This window comes from Zootoca vivipara, chromosome 2 (assembly GCF_965207765.1).
Source record: "Zootoca vivipara chromosome 2, rZooViv2.hap1.1, whole genome shotgun sequence".
NCBI classification, from domain to species: domain Eukaryota; kingdom Metazoa; phylum Chordata; class Lepidosauria; order Squamata; family Lacertidae; genus Zootoca; species Zootoca vivipara.
Genome location: NC_142584.1, coordinates 28,205,745 through 28,227,682, shown reverse-complemented (window position 1 = coordinate 28,227,682; position 21,938 = coordinate 28,205,745). Strand labels below are relative to the sequence as shown.

At 46.5% G+C, this 21,938-nt stretch overlaps 1 protein-coding gene and 1 pseudogene across 1 annotated transcript; one reads left to right on the top strand and one right to left on the bottom strand.

Annotated features, from left to right (window-relative positions):
• Nucleotides 1-331: 331 nt before the first annotated feature.
• Nucleotides 332-582, top strand: LOC118076309 (bolA-like protein 2 pseudogene; annotated as a pseudogene).
• Nucleotides 583-16,907: 16,325 nt separating this feature from the next.
• Nucleotides 16,908-19,569, bottom strand: SOCS3 (suppressor of cytokine signaling 3). Its single transcript, XM_035104217.3, has 2 exons — nt 19,440-19,569; nt 16,908-18,934 (listed from the first exon to the last, which is right to left on the bottom strand). The coding sequence occupies exon 2, from the start codon at nt 18,863-18,865 to the stop codon at nt 18,248-18,250; it is 618 nt and encodes a 205-aa protein (XP_034960108.1). The 5' UTR covers nt 18,866-18,934; nt 19,440-19,569; the 3' UTR covers nt 16,908-18,247.
• Between the last annotated feature and the right edge of the window lie 2,369 nt (nt 19,570-21,938).

Here is a 21,938-nt window from a genome sequence, read left to right as displayed (position 1 = left end):
CATGCTTATTTAACAAAAATTTCATACTACTGTGCTTGATTGTATTAAAGCCTCTAAGTGATTTACAAGAAATATTAATATTATCAATAAAAAACAGCTAAAAACAAATAAAAACATTTAAAACTACAGTAGTTAAAACCAACAGTAAAATAGATTAAAACATGTCAACACCTTCATGTCTAAACATTACACTTAAACTGTTCAGTCAGTTATAAATAGTTTAACAGTAATAATAAAATGTAATCCTCTGTCTCCTTTAGGATTAAGCCCTTTGCAATAAGTGATAAAAACTGTTTGGGAGTCTTTCATCTTGGGTGCTTCCCTGGGCAGGATGGAGGCGCCTGGTCTCAGTGTGGAGGCCTTGCGGGAGCAGCTGCTCCAGGGGCTCGAGGCCGAGCTTGTGGTGGAAGAGTACACAACCCCAAAGTCCTAGTAGCTTCCCCACGATTCCAAGGAAAAGCACTGTTGCATTGGCATCGGCTGGTCAATGAAGTCTTAGTGGAGGAGTTGAAGCACATTCACGCCTTTGAGCAGAGAACGCTAAGGCCAGAGCAGTGGGTGAAAGAACAAAAAACTAAGTGAGAGGGGAGCTCCTTTGTCGAGGAAAAGAAGGCAGCAGCCCAGAGACCAAAACAAACCCCCAAGGGGGTGGGAGAGGGAGCTGCGGAGCAAACATAGGATGCAGGCATGGGACCCACCATAGCTGCCAAGTTATCCCTTTTTTTAAGGGATTTCCCCTTATGCTGAATAGGGTTCCTCGCGAGAAAAGGGAAAACTTGGCAGCTATGGGACCCACCCAGGTCCCTCCAGTGGGTATACATACTAGGAGGACTTGGAAGAGCATGTAAGGTAAAGGTAAAGGGACCCCTGGCCATTAGGTCCAGTCGTGACCGACTCTGGGGTTGCGGCACTCATCTCGCATTATTGGCCGAGGGAGCAGGCGTACAGCTTCCAGGTCATGTGGCCAGCATGACAAAGCCGCTTCTGGTGAACCAGAGCAGCACACGGAAACGCCATTTACCTTCCCGCTGTAGCGGTACCTATTTATCAACTTGCACTTTTACATGCTTTTGAACTGCTAGGTTGGCAGGAGCTGGGACTGAGTAACGGGATCTCACCCCGTTGCAGGGATTCTACCCGCCAACCTTCTGATCAGCAAGCCCTAGGCTCTGTGGTTTAACCCACAGCGCCACCTGGGTCCCATACATACTAGGAGGACTTGGAAGAGCATGTAGCAAAACGTAAAATAAGCGGGGTGGGAACTGGGAGAAAATGGAATGCGTTTTTGCCATATTGACATAGGTCTAATACAGTTCTGTACTTCTTTTTTTAAAAAAACAAAGAAACAAACACCAAAAGGTTTCTCTTAAGTATATTCAGGGAGAACCACTGACAGCATTTATTTTGAGAAATTTAAGAGATTCTGATTCATCCTCTTAAATATACAAGAGTAAGATGAATCCTGCAGACAGTAAAGACCCATTATCCCTCATTCCCACCTGTGATGAAAGTAGCAGGGATTAGTAAATTCTACCCTGTATGTAGATATCGCCATAATCCCTCTACTCCATAGTCTGCTACAGATATATTTTTCTCATCAGAGACAGAGACAGAGACAGAGACACAGAGAGAGAGAGAGAGAGAGAGAGAGAGAGAGAGAGAGAGAGAGAGAGAGAGAGAGAGAGATCAAATCTAGGGCAACAAAGGTGGGATTTGAAACAAATTCTCCCAGATCCTGACTCCGCTATCTAGGACAGGCTGTGGCAGGGAATGCAACTGCATGGACAAATGCCTCCTCCATTGCTTACTCGTCCATACAGAATTGACTATATAGCAAAGACAGGGAACCTGCGGCCTTCCAGATGGTTTTGGACTCCTCCTCCTGCCATTCCCAGTCAGCAAGGCCAATGGTCAGGGATGAGGGGAGCTGTGAGGGCCACGGGTTCCTCATCTCTGTACTATAGGGAAACGACTTTCATGCACATACCCGGGCAAAGTACTTCTGCTACTCTATTAAACCACTGCAAAATGTTCTTGCCACAAATCCTGCATTGGTGCCAGTGAGTGCAGCCTTCATTAGAGACTCCTTTGACAGAACTACAATTCCCAGGCTCCTTGGATGTGAGCCATAACAGTTAAATAGGCTTTAAATTGATTTAAAACTGTAATGTAGACATGCCCTTGGTTCTTTGCTCTGAACTCCTGGAATTAATTTCATTGTGTTTTTTCCCCCCAGCATTGATCTTTTGGGAATAATCTTGCTACTATTATAAGGTTTACAACATTCCATTTAAAAAGTGCCAAACTTAATCACTGTCGAACAGAGCGTTGCACTGTTATGTTGTCCCTACACTAGTTTTTTATATACAGTATATTAATTACTTTACGATCACTGTGCTTCTTCACAGCACTTGGAGCTTGCCAAAAATGTTCGGCTGATACGTTGCCCGCTCTCACTGAGCTGCCAGGTGTATATCAGCTTATGAATCCTGCTTTTGGAGATGCTGAGCTGAGAGGGCAAGAGAAAGAGATCACAAATTGAATAGGGCAGAGCAGGGGAATAGATATTCCAGGTCTATGCCCACTCTAGACTGATTAAGCCTGGTGCAGCTGTGAATTCCCAAAGCATGCCTTAAACAATTAACAATGGCACCTTACACACAAAGAAATTTATAATGGCATAAGCCAGGCATCCCCAAACTTCGGCCCTCCAGATGTTTTGGACTACAATCCCCATCATCCCTGACCACTGGTCCTGTTAGCTAGGGATCATGGGAGTTGTAGGCCAGAACATCTGGAGGGCCAGAGTTTGGGGATGCCTGGCATAAACATATATACATGGTTTGTGGAGGGTATTGTAAACAGTGAAGTCAGTGGGTAATGAAATGCAGAAAGAGCAGATGGCGAAAATTAATTAATTGTGGTCCTTCAGAAAGCAGTTGTCAGTGGCAGATATCATGGCACTGGTAAGCCAATTGCATGTAGAATCATCAAATGGTTGAGTTGGAAGGGACCCTGAGGACATGCCCAGCAATGCAGGAATATGCAGCTGCCCCATACGGGGATCAAACCTGCAACCCTGGTGTTATCAGCACAACGCTCTAACCAACTGATTAAAATGATTTGTTCAGTCCACAGGTTGATAGCAGTGAACCTCTAGATTAACTGTAATTCACATTGGTTTCACATTGCAGTCTCCCTTTGAAGATCCTTTATTTAAGAATGGCCACTTTACAGTCAATTACCCCTGGGAGGTTGAAATGTTTCCCCACTGGTTTTTGAATATTGCCATTCCAGTTGTCCGATTTGTGTCCATGTAAAATAAATAAATAAATCAAAGCCACTGAGTTGGGTGGATGCATCTGCAGACCTGACAGTGGAGCACTCCCCTCCCCGCCCCCGTCTGTAAGGTTGCATGGCTGCGTTTTCTCCAAAATAGATGTATCCACGTTAAACCATCATCTTTTACCACTGTCCCTGACAAGGCAAAGGAGAGGAATGAAAACCATATAGTAGGCATCATACAATCAGTGGTCTGTGCTTATTGTTCTGGGAGCTGATCAAGAATATATTTACCTTTTTGAGAATCGAATGTAAAGTGTAACTATTCTTCCAGTTTTAATCCAGGAAAAAGAGTGTTTGTGAAATGCTGCTCTGTTGATATAATTATCTGAATTTATTGTGTCCTCCTATCTGTCTTTTTTGAGCTTCTGATCACTACATATTCATCATCTGCGTCATTTGGATGGATTAGGATCCTAGGGACCATAGCAATTTCCACTGCCAGAGTCTTAATATTGCCTTGTCCCAGTTCAGTGTATGAAGAATTTAACCTGGGCTGTATAGACTGACTTGAGATCTTTGCCCCCTCTGCTTTGATTTTATTCACAGGCCCTGGGAAGTCTTGTGGTGGTAGTGAGGGCCTGGCGGGGGGTGGGGGTGGGGAGAGGAGAGAAGAATCTGATGATCTCATGGATCTTGGTTGCTTTGGCTAGAAGGAAAGGTCTGGGCTCCGAGAGGAGTTTCGCTAATGGAACAAGTGAGGAATGCACAGCTGCCCGTCTCCTTTTACGAGTTTACCGTAGGCCTCATTGGAGATGGAGCAACAGAAAACGTGTTGCTATGGATATGTACACAGCACTTCAAATGAGCCAACTCTGCCTCCCCAAATACGCGCCAGCGTTCCTTTCCTCTCCCTCCTACTCCCATTGTAGCAGTACATATGTGCTCACACTTCTGTTAAGAGCTTCCACTTCCCTGAAAAGCTGGTGGCTCAAATAGGTAAGGCTCTCATCTTCACAGCACATTTAAACTAGCTTAAAAATCTACAGTTAAAGTCATGGCTTCCCAGAAAACGAACCCTGAGAATGGTAACCTTCTGAAAAGGCTCAACACCAACACACACACACACACCCCAATATCAGGAAGGGCGAAGGGAGAACTTTCTTCCTCCGGTCTGTCAGACCACACACAATGATTCCTCAGGCTCACACCTTATCTATACATTGAGTGATAGGAAATTAAATGTGTGTGCACACCTAGGCACGAATAATTTGCATAAACCTCAGGTGGTGTGGATCCTTGTTCTATGCTGATAACATCCCTGTAGTTATTCTGATATGTAGATATAATAACATCATTCAAAAATGCACTACTTTTTTGCAATTGGAGTTACCTTGAATGTATTGAGAAAGGTTTTATACCTTGCTGTGTATCCCACCCCACCCTTAACACTCTTTGCTTCCCTGTTACCTTCCCGGCCCAAATGAAATTTGAAATGATGTGGAGAAAATTATCCGAAGTATAATTCCCAGGATTCTTCGAGAAAAGTAATAATTGTCCAACTGGTTTCAAATACAATTCAGTTTCATAGTACAAATGCTGCTGCTGCAGCAGCAGCCTGATTTTGAGGCCTGGACCCTGCTGGAATTGTGTGGTCCAGAGAGACACTAAGAGTTCTTCCATGCTTTATTTTACACTGCACTTTCCAGGCACAGATCTGCACTTTAAAATCTGATTGCCATTTGCTCTGATTCCACGGTAAAAAGTGGGTTTTCCCAGGGGAAAGTGCGAGGACAAAAACAAAAAACCAAACACCTGCTCAGAGACAGAGCTTTAAAGCCCACTCCTAGAAACATGGTGCAAATAGAAGTCTGGATGAGCCCTTACATTTGAAGTCTTCTTGGTTCTTTTTTGTTACTGAAAGATAACAATATTGTAGAACACTGCCATTTATACACAACTATTTATGCAGTGGTAATACATTGTTGGTTGATGATGTCTCAAAGGTGCCATTTAGCAATGCTGCTGCCAACCTGGGTGCATATTTCCAACCGTGCCAACTACGGTATATGGACACAGATTTCCGATTTCATTATTCTGAATTGTCCTAAAGGGTCATAACTTGTTCAAGGAGCATGGGCTGACCTGGGCGGTGAAGGAACACGGGGGATTACTGTAAATGCCCAGCTGTGGTTCAGTCTGTTCCTGAGCTTCTCTGGGAAGCGATGAGTGAAGAAATTCAGGCACAAAGATGAGCAGTCACCGAATAATGGGAAGCCTTATGCTCCTCCCTTCTTTGACCTATTCTGTGGGTTATTCTTGACTCAGCCCAGACTAAGCAGGAATAGACCGCCAAGAGCAGGAATTGTGTGCAGCTGGGAATTATCCAGTGTGTTGACTGGGAAGCAATAAACTCCGGTAATTATGTCACAACTACAAATGTTTCTTTCAATAGGATATGCTATATATCCTGGTGCTTCCTACTCTGCCTGAGGCTTAAAATGCAGCCAAGTCCTCAATTTGGATCAGAGCTGATTTGGGGGAAATGCATCAGAAACGCAGTATTTTGTAAGAAACGACAGGATAGATACAGGATATGGATAGTGACTAATGCCGTGTGTACACCACTTCCCAAATCAGCAATGGGAGTGCACCGGATGCAGAGGGAACAGGAGTGTGCGCACAGCTCTAGTTTCAAATGGGGATTGTAATCTTTATTGGTTACTGTGATGGCAGCGGTTCTTCTAGGTTCTTAGGACTTTCACTTGGCTATGTTCCACCCCAAAGCGCACACCTCACTGCCCCCCTTCTAGCTTTATTCATGTGCTTTTGCCTGACCGGAGTGTGTCCTCGAACAATTATAATGTTGCTTGTTTCCTGGAAGAAGGATGGAGAGGGGCGTGTGCATGTACACAAACCTTTGACTTTTGTGTCTAGAATGGCATCTATTTCTCCCTCCACTTTTTTCCCTCTGCTTGCAAGCAGCCTGCATGAAGTCTCCCAAGAGGGAATGTGGTCCTTGGGCTGCCAGAGTTTCCCCATTCCTGCCCTAGATTAATTAACGCAGAGTACAGAAATCTGAAGTGCATGTGAGAGTCATTGAAATGGTGGCACCGTGAATGCTCTGCTGTTTTCGCCATTAGGACTTTGTGAGGTTGTTGTTACTAAACTAAAGTGGTCCACACCACTGCAGCACTTTCATAATCCTTCATGTTTCCTTCACTTCTTGTTGTCCCTGCACAGCTTCACTTCCGGGCAAGTTCCTCTTGTGGTAACTTGTATTTGTTATGTGAGTTTTGCACAAAGTCGGATATTTGCCAGATATGCTGAGATGTGCAAAATCAAAGAAAAGGACAAAAACAAAAAACAAAAAACCCAAACAAAACGAAAGGAAAGAGGTTTGTGTTAGTAAATATGTAGCTGGAAAGAGGGAAATGTTGAAAAAGAAAGATATCTGTTAGGGTATCTAACCCTTTGAGATGTATGTGACCGGTTCATACGACTTTTCTAAGAAGAAAAAAGTGCTGCCCACCATACCTGTCACATTAATTCATTTAGATAGGATGAGCAAGGGACAGTCAGCTCATTTGCTGATGCATTTATACTCAGAGGGAGATCAAGTTCTCGTGACCCTTTGATGTATGGAGTTTATACACCATGGCATTTTGCTGGTGTGTCTCTGTTTCCAGTAACAGGAAACTGGGTGGATCCAATCTGAGTGTCTTCTCCTGCCCACACATGAGCTTCAGTTGCCTCTTCTGACAATGCAAGATCTTGCCATATTATACCCTCCCAGAATCAGTATGCATTCCCCGATCCCGTCTTCAGGGGGAAAATCTCCTTCCTCTTTGATCTGTTTTCATAACTTCCTATGGGAAGGGCGGATATTCATTTGTTTAATGCCTAAATGTCTAGTGTGATCTTTGATGGGCATACATTACAATTATCATGTGCCCAGGGAGAGGCTGTTTGAATCAATATCCAATCCTTGCCCTACTGCCATGCCAACCCCACTTACATCATCATCATCATCAAATTCGACTTCTATACCATACTACCCTTCATCTGAGGATCATAGGGTGGTTTACAATATGGAATAAAAAAAATGCATAACATAATAACAAACAAAAACAATACCCCCTTCCAGTTTGAAAGATTGTATAAATAGCCAAAGGCCTGGGAGTAGAGGAATGTTTTTGTCTGGCACCAAAAAATATGCAACGAAGGCGCCAGGCAAGCCTCCCTGGGGAGAGCATTCCACAAGTGAGGAGCTATAGCAAAAAAGGTTGTGTTAACATCCTCCAAGACCTCTCATGGAAGAGGCACACAAAGAAGGGCCTCAGATGATGACCACAAGGTCTGGGTTGGAGAAGTGGTCTTTTGAGGTATTGTGATCTCGAGCCATTTAAAAAAACCAGCACTTTGAATTGGGCTCAGAAACCAATTGGCAGCCAGTGCAGTCAGGCCATCATATTCTCAAACTGCCTTCCCCCATTGAGCTATCCTGAATTTTGCACCAGCTGAAGTTTCCGGATGCAAGCAATTTTATCCTCAAAATGCTTTGCAAACAAGTCACGGCATCAGTTCTGTTACCTCTTTCGGGCCAGGCTGTAAAAGGCCATGCAGTACCTGGAAAAGCTCTGCCGTAAATAATAAAGTTGTGGCCTGTTTCAACTCACACGTTTATTTAGTCTCTATTCATCCCCTCTGTCCCTGGAACCTCATCTTGTGCTTGTCCGCACAATGAGAAAGTGTTCAGAATAGTGTTGCTGTTAGCAGCAGTAGAAAGGATTTGTTCACTCTGGAGAAGCAGAACGAATTCACACAACTTTCTCCACATGTTCGATAGATTCTATGTTTAAGTTGGTCCTATGGAGAAGCAATTCTTTCCGATTCTTTTGGAACCTGCAGGAGCTTCCTGCAGCCAATCAGAAGCTGCTCTTTGGTTTTCAAACGTTTTGGAAGTCGAACAGACTTCCGGAACGAATTCCGTTCGACTTCCAAGGTATGACTGTATTGTACTTGCATGAAAAGTTTCCTTAAAAAGTATCTGCTCCCTGATTCTTCAGGGAGACATTTTAAATAGATACAAAGACTCTTAATTTAACAGATTAATTGACAAAGCGCTACAGCCCAGTTTATGAAGAAAATGTCGAAAAGTTCCAAAAGTTCCCTACATTTGGAGGTGGGTGGAGGGAGATTGCAGAAAGCTTCCTGCATCATGGTGGATTAAATCAGTGGTTTTCAACCAGTGTGCCCTTAGGTGCCTTGAATGATGGTCAGGGGAGCCGTGGGCCACACTGGTCTCTGTCCCTCTTTCCTTCCCTCCCTCCTCTGATGCCATCTCCTGTCTCTGCCTCCCAAAGGCTTGCACAGCTGTTTGTTGCAGCAGCCCCGGCTAAAAGCTCCCCAGGCAAATGGTGCCTCTGGGGCTGGCCAGGGGGTGCTGGCTGCCAGGAGCTGAGGAGTAAGCAAGCAAGGGAGCTCAGCCAGCCAGTCCACAAGTCCTTGCTGTTGGGAATGGACAGACAAGTCCCAGGCCCCTGTGGGGCAGGGTGAGGAGGCACTTCTCTTGGTGAGGGGGGGGGGCAAGCAGCAGCTGCCTGGAGGACTCCCAAGAAGTAGGGAGAGGAGAAAAGGCTGAGGGAACACTCCGTAAGGGAGGGTGTTCGAAAAAGGCTGAGAGGCTGCTAGCACTGCAGGCAAGGGGTGACATTACTGGGCTCCTGGGTCCCGCAGGGGTCCCGCAGAAAGCATGTCAAGGGATCCGTGGACTGAAAAAAGTTGAAAACCTCTGGATTAAATGAATGAGAGACAGTGCTGCCACATGATGTTCTAGTCAGCCAGAAGTAGTAGCTGTAATGAATTTCTTGTGCTGTCTGATCTTGTGATGTTGCTGCTAAACTCCACCCACCACTCCTCCAACTGCGTGTATGTTGAAAATGGTTTTGTTCTCTGTTCCCAGATTCATGGGAAGCTCAGGGCAATGTTTGCAGGGTCAGTGTCTTTTGAAGAAAAGCACACTGGTGATTGAAAAGAGAAGTTTGTTTTACAAGGATACAGGTTGAGAAAGAATTAAAAGGGTGTAGCAGCCAGCACTGTTTCCAAAGTAACACCTATAGAAAAGTATAATTTAACACTTAAGGAGAGCCAATCTGTTCTTCAAGCCTCCCATATACCAACACAGTGATCTTGATAGAGTGTGTTGCACTTTCTCACAGGTGTATCCTAAGAAGTGCCAGAGAATCTAGCAATGTGCATGCACTTTGAAATCGTGTACAGCTTGCATCCCGGTCAGGTTACATTAGGAGGACAAGCAAGCATCTCACGGCACCTTAAAGGCTAAGAAGTCTGTTACGTGGCATAAACATTTGTGGACTAGAATACACAGATGCATTAGCAGGGCAGCAGAATATCATACAGTTCTATGAGGAAGAAGGAGAAGGAAAAAAGAAAGTGATAGAGAAAGGAGGAAGAAATAGGAAAGGAGAAAGTCTGTTGGAAGGAAAAGTAAGATAAATAAATGAGCAAGCAAAGTCTCTTGTTACAGGTGCGGGCTGAAGTGTGTGTCAGATCTGGAAGAGTTGACAGCCACTGTTCTGCACTGTGAAACTGATGTACGATGCTCTTGGGAAATTATGTGTTCTGTGGGCAGCCTGGGATATACTGGTAGTCTAAGAATCTTTTCATTTGGTTAACGTCTGTTAAGTCAGTTTTAGTAGTTGCCCTTTGGGGTGTGAGGTGACCCTTTCAGAGGCGGACTTTGGTCTTTCAAATCTCAGCAGCACCTTGTGCAAGGCCCAAAATTTGCTCTCCCTGCCCCTCCTCCCCCGCCTATTGATTCTGTTCAATTCACTATGTCATAGTTGTGAATATAGGGCTCTCTAGGTTTGGCGCCCAGTGCTGCCTTAAATGCACCTCTTATATCCTAACCTAAACCATAAAGATGCAGCTCATTAATCATAGAATCATAGGTTTGGAAGGGACCCTGAGGATCATCTAGTCCACCCCCTGCAATGCAGGAATATGCAGCTGCCCTTTATGGGGATTGAACCTGCAACCCTGGTATTATCGGCACCATGCTCTAACCAACTGAGCTTATCCAGCCTGCTAACAAAGCTGTAGTAGGCGTTTATAAGGAATTTACCCATTAAAGTATAACTTGTATATTTATATCAAAAAATACATCTTTTCATTATTGTCATATGCTCTAGATCAGACGTAACTAATGACTGCAACTCCTATCATCCCTGACCACTGGCCATGCTGACTGAGGCTGATATGGAGGTTACCCTGTTGGCCAAGCATAGGTAACCCCGGCTTTCCAGATGTTTTGAGACTACAATTCCCATCATCCCTGACCACTGGTCCTGTTAGCTAGGGATCATGGGAGTTGTAGTCCCAAAACATCTGGAGGGCCGAAGTTGCCTATGCTTGATGTTGGCTATGCATGCTGTAGCAAGAACATAACCTTGTTTGTGTCGTTGATGCATGCCTCTGATTTATCTGAAACAGCCTTTTTCTGAATTACCCATGATGTGTGTGATTGGGTTTGTTTGTTTGTTTGTTTTTGCAACAACTGCCCCTCTGTTGATTCAGAAGAAAAGCACATGAAGCATTTTAAGTTCAAACACTATGACTAAGGCCCCTTTTTCTATTAAAGCAAATTGGCAGTCATTTAGTAATGGCCCTTTTAGAAACCTCTGTGAAGAGCAGAATCAAAACTGTCAAAATGCCAACCCTTTTCTGGCCACATATCTGGAAAAGCTGAAGAGCACTTCTTCACACCTTGCTGCTATTCTGCATTCCATGGGTAAGGCTTCTTTTTCTCATCAGCAGCCTGACTCTCCCCCCTCCACCACCACTCTTCAATATGACAGCCTTATCAACCAAAGCAGAGTTCATTTGTTCTTTCCAGGAGATGATCACACACCATAATCTTGACCCAAATAAGGCAGAGCATGAGAGTTAATGTGTATTTTGCAAAATCTCAGTATGAGGTAAGGTGGAGAATGAGTAATGAGTGTATGATTAAGTTCTCTACATGCAGCAACTTTCTCCTTGTTCTATTGGATTTGCAATCTAATTTGCATGCAGTCGGGTTGAATGAATCGAGACCCACTTTTTAATGTTCAAAAGGGCTGCCAAATAATCAGGTATAATTCTGGAAAGTTTCTGTTTTACTTTCTCAGAACGTTGAGCGACAGGAACTGGTTAATTGTGTAAAGCGCTAGATAAGGGCTGTGCATCCTGCATTTGGTAGAGATACTTTTCCTGTTGGGACAGGGTATTTCCTGCCAGCGAAACCAGGCCCAAATATTAATTTCTCTGTTCAGCTGAGCTGCTATACTTGCCACCCCTATCCAGTAAACTCTCACCATTACGACTCAAATTCTCTTTGTTCCCAGAGCTGGTAAAGAAGTAAGGAAGGGAACTGCGACTTACTGACACATTCACCGACACATTTCCCTATATGATGCAGGAGACATTTCTGGGGAAAGCATGAGGCTTGTGAAACTTCTGCTTAAAGGTTTGCTGCTCCTCCAGTACGTCATTGCTGACTGGGGGGTGTTCCAAGAAACGAAAGGCACTCACAAGGCTTCCCGGACTTTTTGATTGCAGCAGTGTGTTGGGTCCTGAAGCAAAAGGGAAGGGTAGCAGCTGAAGGGACACGCGATTCTGGGGTGGGGGAGGGAAAATAAATTCCAGGCAATTGCGACTAATATGGTGAGACAGGACCGGTATGTTGCACACAGAGCACAAAGTTTGCATTCTCCAAGTCAAGGAACCTGGCAGGCTGCAGTGGGAACAACTCCCCCCCCCCCGCTTTGGTGGTTCTTAATGATTACTGTGAATGTCTTTTGGGGGGAATCTTGTAGGTCCAAAAAGGGCATTTTTGTTTGGCCGATGGAACAGTGTATGTATTGTGGCCTGCTCCCTGGAAGATGCAGGCCGGGCGTAAGAGACTGCTTCTGACATGTACCATGCAGAGTCCCCTCCGAGGGACCTACAAATTGAGGGCACCCCACCCGACTCTCTCCTCAGATTGCCTGCTTCGTTTTCTCCCTCCTCCTCCTCCTCCTCTTTTCCCTCTTGCCAATTAATCACTTCATTTTCATGGAACAGCCAGGCCCCTACCCAACCGTTTCCATGAATACTACCCCCTAGATGGCAGTCGGGGAGAGCAAAGGGAGTGCGAAGGCCTCTCATTTCCTGGCACAGGCCGAAGAATAAACAGTGATATTCCAGCCTTTAATCCTGTTGCCGTGGAAACCCAGATCCCAGCAAGGGAGGAGAGGGGGGGGTGCCGGTCAGGATCAGATGGCACTGACTGCTGGGGATGTGCCTCGGCAGGGCCTGGCATGGCGCCACCGGCCTTGCTGCGCCTGGACATTCTTGACATAGCTGTAACTCCGACTGGGAATCAGTGTTTCCTGGCAGGGCTGGGACAATAGGCCAGAAGGGCTGGACAGGGGCAGGGCTTAAAGAGCCCGTGCAGCGATTCTTTTCCTTTCCATTTGCCCTGCTTGGGTGAGAGTGAGCTACAGGGCTAAGAACTACAGCAGCCATGCCACAGGCTGGGGGAAAGGCCTGACTCCATGTCAGCTCCCCCGCAATGGTGTATTTGTGTGTTTGTGTTTCTTCCTTTCTTTTTTTCTGGCTGCCACCTTGTTTCCCTGGCGGGGCTCCTGTGCTTTTAAAGACTTGTATGACAAGCGCACATTCAACCGGCAAAGTGCGGCAGGTTTTAGGAAAGCTTTGTAACAGAACTTTTGGACCACCCGCCAGTATTTAAAGGCACAAGAGGCAGCTTCCCAGAAAGAAACCCTATTCCCTCCGCCGTGGCCTAATGAAATCATGTTTCGCTTTGGATTAAATTAGAGGGGAGATGTGATCTTCTTTGAGAGGACTGTGTGGTTTTCCTGAACCTGGCACAAGCCTATGGTATACGTGACATGCCTGTTCCCCATTGTGAAAACCATTGCTTCCTCTGTCCACACCATTGAATCGAGAATTAGACTGCCAGACTGCTTCTATCTGCAAGGAACTTGTTTGCTATGCTCAGATGTCATATATTATTAAGGAACCGATTGATTATTAAACTGCTTTGTGTCTACGAAGTGTGGATTAATCCCCTGCTTGAGGGTGGAGTGTGTAATAATTCCCTGAACATCTATGAAGTGTGCATTTTTCTATTTCGGTGTTCAAGTGGATGTTCCTTTATTGAATTCTCATGGGACAAGCCAGTGTGGAGTAATGGTTCTGGACTAGGACCTGGGAGACCAGCATTCAAATCTCCACTCAGGCACAAAGGCCACTGGGTCACTCTGGACTAGTCGCTGTCTCTCAGCCTAACCTACCTTGCAGGGTTGCTAGGAGGATAAAATGGAGAGGGGAAGAAGTGAGCCCTCTGTAAAAAAGGGAGGATAAAAATGTAATAATAAATAAGGTTATTCATACATTCATCCCCATGTGTTTGTTTACTCACATACACCTCTGTTTCTTCCTCCATTCTTATTCTTTAATAACAAGAAACTAAAATAAACTGAAAATCTTACCCCTCCAAAAAAATAATTACACCCAAACAAATAAATCTTACTCAGCCTGAAGACTTGGAGAAAGGAATTGTCATCTAAAGATGTGTTCTTCCACACAAAACAATTTTAAATCACATTTTGAAGTTTGGTGACTGCATTTCTCTGGCCTTTTTTAAGGATGTGGAGAATGATTCCTAGCCTATTTAGAGGAATACTGCCTCTGACAGTGGATTTAGAACATACGGTAACTTTATCTTCCAGATTCAAAGCCAGATAACATTTATATAGCTGCAGATTTCCCAATCCAGCAGAAGATAAGCCAGAAAAGGCATCCTTGGCCTTGTCAGCCAGCTCTCTCCCAAGTCTGTTGTAATTGATCAGTGCACCAGGTATGCTTCACAGCAAGCAGGGAAGGAGCAACAGGTAGGAGATTCAAAGGTATATGGAGGTTTCCTCAGCTTTCCTGGCAACCTCATTTTCAAGGGAAACAGTCAGCCTGATTTGCTGGTGTTTGCATAATAAAGTAACAGGGAACAGGTGAGAGAGAATCATTTTAGGATGGATAGAATCAATAAGCAGCTGGGGGAGAAAGAGAGGAGAGGGCTAAGAAAGAGCTGTGAGTGGAGGGGGGGGGGTCTTTTTCCCATCCTCTGGACCACCTGGGAAACTCAGCAAACTTCTGTACCTGGAACAGGGTGTGGATAGTGCAGCTGAATGGGACACAGCCTTGGACAGCCTGAGGAAGTACCATCTACCTTGGGCCTGCCCATAAAAAGCAAGTCTAGAGTGAGAGGCAAGAGCAGGCACCCCCAAACTTCGGCCCTCCAGATGTTTTGGACTACAATTCCCATCATCCCTGACCACTGGTCCTCTTAGCTAGGGATCATGGGAGTTGTAGGCCAAAACATCTGGAGGGCCGCAGTTTGGGGATGCCTGGACTAGAGTGAAGTCTGCTGTTTGCAGGAACTCTTCTTGATGTGAGGCCTTTGTGGGTGAGCTGAGTATTTGTCTGTTGTTGCTACTCACTTGAATACTGCTTAGAGATATTCAGTGGTATAGAAATAAAATAATCGAATCAAAATGAAATCAAACCTCCACATGTTTACCTGAGTGGTGATGGCGGTAGTAGTAGTAAAGGGGTGGGTGGGTAAATGCCATAACAAGCAGGGATATTCACTATTATGGGCAGGATAGGAATGGATTGCTTTCTGCATTAGCCAAATTGTGAGCTGCCCTACTGTTCCTGTGGCTGGAATGCACAAATAGATTAGGGAAGAAAATAAATGGTTTGGGTGTGCATTTAAATGTATCATCATGAGCTTTTAAAGGAAGAAAGTAAATTGTGATGAAAGGACAGGCTGGCAAAACCAGAGAAAATGAACTTTGAAAGTGGCACCTGTCTAATAAAAGAGGTAACAGGAACAAAATAGAATGCAGAGTTACAGAGAGCAATGCAGAGAAGGTGGGGAAGATTACAACTTGGTGGGGTGTGGGCAAGAAACACCCAGCAACCATGCCTGATTCAGTTTCATGTAAAGTAGTTTCTATGGGTTTTACCTCTACACTGTGCTTACAGAAGGCTGCTTCTTTGTCATTTGTTGATGAAATGGGAGATCGGGCTTCTCCCTTGGGATTAATCCCATTGTGGAATCCACAGAGAAGGTTATTGCTTGTATTAAGGCGGCTGCATGCACAAACATAGCATATCATACACACCTAAATGCACAAGTGGGAAAAGGCCAGGACTTCTGCTGGACTCATCAGAGGACGGCCTCTTCCACTCCCATTTCTTTTAACAAATCCCAGAATGATAAAGCAGCAGCCTTTTGCAAACACAGCAAGGGAGCTGACAGGCAGCCAGCACGTAGGTTCTTCGCAGAACTTTCCACTGCCCTTGAAAAGCTCCCCAAGCTAAACAAGCTATCTTATCACACCTCCCAATGGTCCAGCCATAAGACACCAGGAACTAGAGCTAGATTTCCCTCAGCTCCGCTGAAAGTTTATACACCCAAAGGAATGTATTTTTTTTATGTGCTTACTTCTGGGAAGCATGGGTGTGTTTGCTTTTGGCGCTTTACCTTAAATGACACAGTAGACAGGCAAGTTGGGGTGCTGTATCCTTTGCCTGGCCACGCCTTTCACACTGCAACACCTTCTCATATGTCCTCCCATGAACTTCTTTCTAGTCTCATTCCACCTGGGCCAGGGTAGGGATGGGTGAATGGCTGCAGGAATAGGGAAATAGCAGCCAGTGATTGGGCTCAGTGCTTTCAGACTGCCTGATCTCTGCTGGTAACTTGCTCCAAACAGCAAGCTGCCTTGATCCAATCACATCAGATCACTGGTCCATTTTGCCTGAAAGGCTCTAGGCGGATGATCTTGTATATCACCACCAGGCATTGAACCTGGGACGCTCTAACACTGGAGCCACCAGGGATTGAACCAGTGTTCTCTGTCTCTGAGCTAAAATCCCTCACGTGCCACCCTATCGTCTAGTAGATGGTAGATCTTCTGGCCTTGCTTCAAAGTGTTGCACCAGGAGCACAAAGAATAGCACTACATGCAACAGCAGCAGAACCTTGGCTTCAGTCACAAAACAACACTGCTTTACTGCTGTTTCATAGTTGTGTGTGCTTGAAGACAAAGCTGTGCTGCCATCATAAATAGTTCTGCCCCTTGTGCTCCCAATACTGTGCTTTAGAATTAACCACATCTATGAGGGAACCTCCCTTCCCAAGCAGAAAATTGTGGACAGCCATTCCCAAAGTGCATTTTGCATGCTTCCTGCAACATAACTGCCCCAGTACTCAGTAATTAGTGGTTACAAAGGGATGATACCTTTCCTGACAATAACTGGGACCCTGCCTGGCAACATCAGCATGAAGAGTTCCCTTGTTTTACACAAGGACGCTGCAATGTAGCTGCCTGCACTTTCTAGCAGTGCAGGACTATAGCAGAGATTATGGTATCTCCTCAACTTTTCTTCTAATGCTGTTAAGAGGATGGCAGAAGCCATGTCCAGGATGCATGCATCTTTTGAATGTTTGGGAGTAGGGTAGAGTGGAAGAAAGAGAAGATAGTCAAGCATTTCATTTAAAAAATAGTGCCTTTTATTATAAATTAATGAATGTCATTTTTAAAATCCATTGAGTATAAATATAAATAGATGTGCAAAGTTTTCTTCCAAGTTTGATTTTTTTGGTTGAGTCTTCAAGCATGTCTAACAGCCTGCAAGGCTGAAGGGTGGAATCTTTATAAAAGACAGAATGTTATTTTTTTAAGGCAGGTCTGTAAACATTTCTTTCTGTAAAAACAAAACCTCATCTGCCCTTCTAAAACCCTGATATGGAAAAATAAGATGAACACACAAAATTTTGGTTACAGTTTTTTTGGTTTTTTTTCTTTTTTACAAAAAAATAATAAGAGTTCCAGGTAATTCTGTTGTTGCTACATTCCTGTATGTTTTTCGGTTATTCAGTGCGATTTAGGGCCCAAGCAAATCCACAACCTCTGTGTAGATACAAGACCATTCTTTGATGAGCTGAAAACCCAAGAATAAAGGCAAGAGATTATCAGTCTGGGCACAGGAGCCAAAGTTGAATAACGCTTGAGGGGGAAATGCTAGATCATTCATTATCCATTTAGGTTTTCTAAAAGCAGTGGTGCCAATTTTGTAGAATGATGTCCTCCATTGCTTACAGAGAGAGTATATGGCATTCCCCCATGCAATGTGCAGTAACAACCCAGGTCCATGGGATCAGAGGATGTGGAGTTTGTTTTAAGGCTTAGTCCCCTGTATGGATGTGCGGCAGTTCCTCTGAGGAAGAGGCTTTGGATGAAAAGATATTCTGCCCCTCCAGGAGGTCGAGAGAGGTAAAGATGAATAACAATATAAAAAAAGGTTTCCCCTTAAAACTGAGGAAAAGTCGGTCTTCAGGCACTAGCTGGATTCCAGTGCATTAGTTTCATTGTCTCTGCAGAATGGTTTTGGTCAAAGGTTATTAGAGGTGGTCTGGGCCAGTGCAGAGCAAATGCTCTTTGTAAACTGTCCATGGGTTAGGGAGGTTTGCAAACCATTCTGATATGCCCAGCACAAGCCAGATAAACGCAGTATTTACTGGGCTGTAGCTGGGAAGGACAATTGTATGAAGGAGCAGCAGCCTGTTCCATAGTCAAGCACCATCATCGGTCTCTTGCACAGCGTACCCCATCCATGGGCAAACCATCCAGAACAAACAACAGCAAGACCGTCTTTGTGTTGGCAGAGGCTCCTTGCCTGCTCCATACCCCCAGCCCCTCTTATTCCACAAGCCAGAATGGGGGGTGGGTGGGAAGTCTTTTGTCTCTCCCTGTAATCTCCTTAGCCATCATTTTCCAAGTCCTGTCCTTGTGCTTGTGTGGTGGGCCACCCCCACTGAAGAAGCCACTTAGAAGGGAGCGTCATATTGGTCCAGGAATTCTTTGATGGGACCTGGGAGCTGGGTCATCTTCTCGTACGAATCCAAGTGCCCGTTGACCGTCTTGCGGCACAAATGCTGCAGGGTGGACACATTGGACGAGAGAGGGCGGCTCAGCACCAGCGGGATCTTCTCCCCACCTGAGTAGATGTAGTAGGCACGTTTGGGGTGTGGCGCCTGCCCTGGCTGCTGCTCGGGGAGAGGCATGTAGTGATGGACCAGCTTCAGGACGCAGTCAAAGCGAGGCACGGGCTGGCTGCTGTGAGGGTCGCTCTGGAGGGAGAAGGTGCCCCCCTCGCACTGGATCCGCAGGTTTTTGGTGCCCGACTCGGTCTTGACGCTGAGGGTGAAGAAGTGCCGCTGGTCCGAGCTGTCTCGGATGAGGAAGGTGCCGGTGGGCTCAGCACTTAGCAGCAGGTTGGCCTGCCCACCTGTCACCGCGCTCCAGTAGAAGCCGCTCTCCTGCAGCTTGCGCACAGCGTTCACCACCAGCTGGTATTCGTTCTTGGAGCTGAAAGTCTTGAGGCGCAGGCTGGTGTCCAGCGGGTGGCTCATCCCGGCGCTGGGGAACTTGCTGTGGGTGACCATGGCGCAGGGAGCCAGCTTTCCGAGCGATCGGGGCTGCTGCCGGATGCAGCGGCTTGCTAGAACACGGACCTGGCAAAGCAAAAGAGCAGGTGTTAAAAAAAGACAAAGGACAGCTTCTCCCCGCCAGCTCCAGTCCCGCAGGGCCCAGCCTACGGCATCCTCCTCCCCAGTCAAGCCGGGTTGCCAGCCGCCCGGAAACCTTCCGAGGCATTCACCCGAGTTGGTTCGCTGTGTCCGTGCGCCAGGCTCTGAAGCCAAGTGGCACCCCGGGCTTGGGAGACCCCTATGGGCGAACTACCTCCGCTCTCCGTTCGCTACACGTCGGAAAGCTCAACCCCGCGCCTTGACCTTGGCTTCCCCGGCTCGCTTTTGCCTTTCCATGCAGGCACCTTTCCGGAGCGCACGGTCGAGCGAGCGCCCCATCCCGTCTACGCGCTTCCAAAAGCCGAGCACTTGGCCGGCCAACTACGCCAGAAAGAGAAAGAAAGAAAAAGAGAGAGAGAAAGAGAGAGAGAAAGAGAGAAAGAAAGAAAGAGAGAAAGGGGGGGTGCAGCTCCGGGTCGTCGCTGGTTACCTGGGGAGCGACGACAAACGAGGCAGCGGAAAGCGGGGCGCCGGTAGCGCACGGCTTGTTGGCGAGGCTTTTGCAAGGGAAGCGGGAGCCCCTTTGGCTTGCTTTTACGCGCTTGGCTCGTCCTAATTGCAAAGCCGCCAGAGTCCCTGCTGGAGGTTTTTATAGAGCATCCGCCAGCCCCGCCTCCTGCTTCCAGGAACTCAGCTTCCTCGCGAGCGCGCCCTAGGCAGGCAGCCAGCGGCCAGCCCATTCCGGGCAGTGAGGCCTCGCTCACCACCCTCCTCCCCCGCCCGCGCCGCCGCCTCGGTCCTGGCCGCGGCTGGAGCCCACCGCTTGGTTGAAAGAACTAGGAGGAGGGGTGGGAGTCACGTCTCCCCGGGCCAGAAAGGCTTGAGGAGGCTCGTGGCCGGGGGCAGCCACGTGGAGTTGCTCCGGGAAGACAGTCGGGTTCCACGCGGGGCACGGTGCCCTGGGTAGATGAGGGGCGCACAACACACGTCTGTCAGAAAGGTGAAAGCACCTCTGTGTGGACAAAAACCTCCCCACCACCATCTGTCTCCCGCGAAAAGAAAGTCCTTCCCATCACGAATGGGACGGGCGCTATAGGGAGTCGTGGACCCCCACCGCCCCAGGTTTGTGTTTGTCAGTCCCGGCGAGGGTAGTAATTTGCAGCGCAATCCTAACCGTTCTACTCAGAAGTAAGCTGTTGAATTCAGTAGGGCTTACTCCCGGGTAAATTGGATTAGGAGCGAAGCCTTAGCTTGCTAGGCTTAGTCTGTGAAGGGAGATGGGTGAAGCAGGCGATTTGCCTGGAATTTTGCTTGAGACTAAATGCATTCTTAAGAACAAACGAGGAAGCCTCCTGGATCAGAAAGAGGACTCTATCTAGCCCAGCCCCGACACCCCCCCCCCCAACTAGCTGCTTCTGGGGGCTCCAAAAGATCAGCATAATGGCAGTAGCCCCCCCCCCCAATTGCCTCTCAGCAGCTGGTATTTCCCTCCCCCCCCTCCAGTTCAGGGTAAAGATCCTGACGATTATTCACTTCTAACTTAGATCAAACCACAGCTGGTTCTGCAGACCTTCCAGTCAGTGTTTTGAATTTCTTAGAAGACAGCCGTCATTTGAATATTGAACCCAGAAGTCAGATTTCCCAAGTATTGAAACTCCCTTCCCCCCTCCGCTAGTTCCCCTTTCGTATTCCGCTAAGACCAGGTAAAAAGGGAGAATCCGCGGAGGGGACGGTGTGGGGGGACGGGCACTAGAGGGCGCTCTTTCCGCCCTGGCTGGGATGTACCGTAATAGTGACGTTTGCCGGCTTCTGTTACACAAAAGGCAAGGGCTTGTCAGGTCACAGCAGTGACACTACCTAAAGCACAGAGATCAAACCTGGGAACTTTCTGGCATTGACTCAGTCCTCCAGCCGAGTTTCCTTTTGGACATTTGTGTGCTGCAAACCTATTTGCTCCTGGAGGACTAAGGTTGGGACATGGAAAGTACTTTCCCTCTGCAGCTGATTGGTTTCATCCTGGCCCTGGAGGTGATCCTTCTGCATTGAAATCCTGCCCAGGTGCTGCAAATACTCTCTCCTATCTCAGTGGACCTTGAGAAATCTCCCTGCTTAGATAACTAAACATAGCTGTCCAGTAGCATGCACCATATTATGTACATGGGTGCTTAATATTGTAAACAGGTCACTCATATACCACAAATGGGTCACTGGCAAGAGGTTTGTTTGTTTTCAATTTACTGGATTTTATGGAGAAATGATAAATCCAGATTAAATATTTAGGGGGGGATAAGGGGCTAGCATTTTGATGCCAATAACATTGTGTAGACAGTGCAACAAACAAACAAACAAACAAACAACTTATATGAAAAAAGCATCAGTAACTCCATGATAAACACCCCCCTGGAAGCACATTGAGGCTGCTTTGGAGCTCACACAGCAGTTGGGAAAATCTGCTTTTTGCTAGCCATTTCTCTCCACCCTCACTGCCCCTCTGTGGGTAAAAATGGGAGCAGGAGATGGATTTCAAGGAGGCTGAAACAGCAATAGGATCCTGTAAATATAACAAACACCCGGTATCGTATTCTTGGTCAGCTGCTGGTTTTCTGTTGCACAACTCATTTCTTCAATGCTGCAATTAAAATAACTTTCCCCCTCCAGCTAACTCACCCACGTATCTGCAAAGCAACCTCGGGGATAAACATAAATATCTCTTAGGAGAGCTAAAACATACACAAAGCATCCAGGGGAATCCTTTCTGAGTAGATAGTTCCTTGTGCCGCTGTCACTCGGAAGGCATTTGAGCTGGATGATGACAGAACCATCTAAGTATAAATGTTTTAAAGCAGTTGCTGCTCTGGAGAAGGTGTTCCTCCCTCCCTCCCTCCCATCTCCCCACCGCCACCCACTTAGCATTTTTGTAGTGTTTGGCAGAGTCACTCTGGACCATGGAAAGGTTTGGGGTTTAATTGTCCACAGAGTTCTAAGCTGT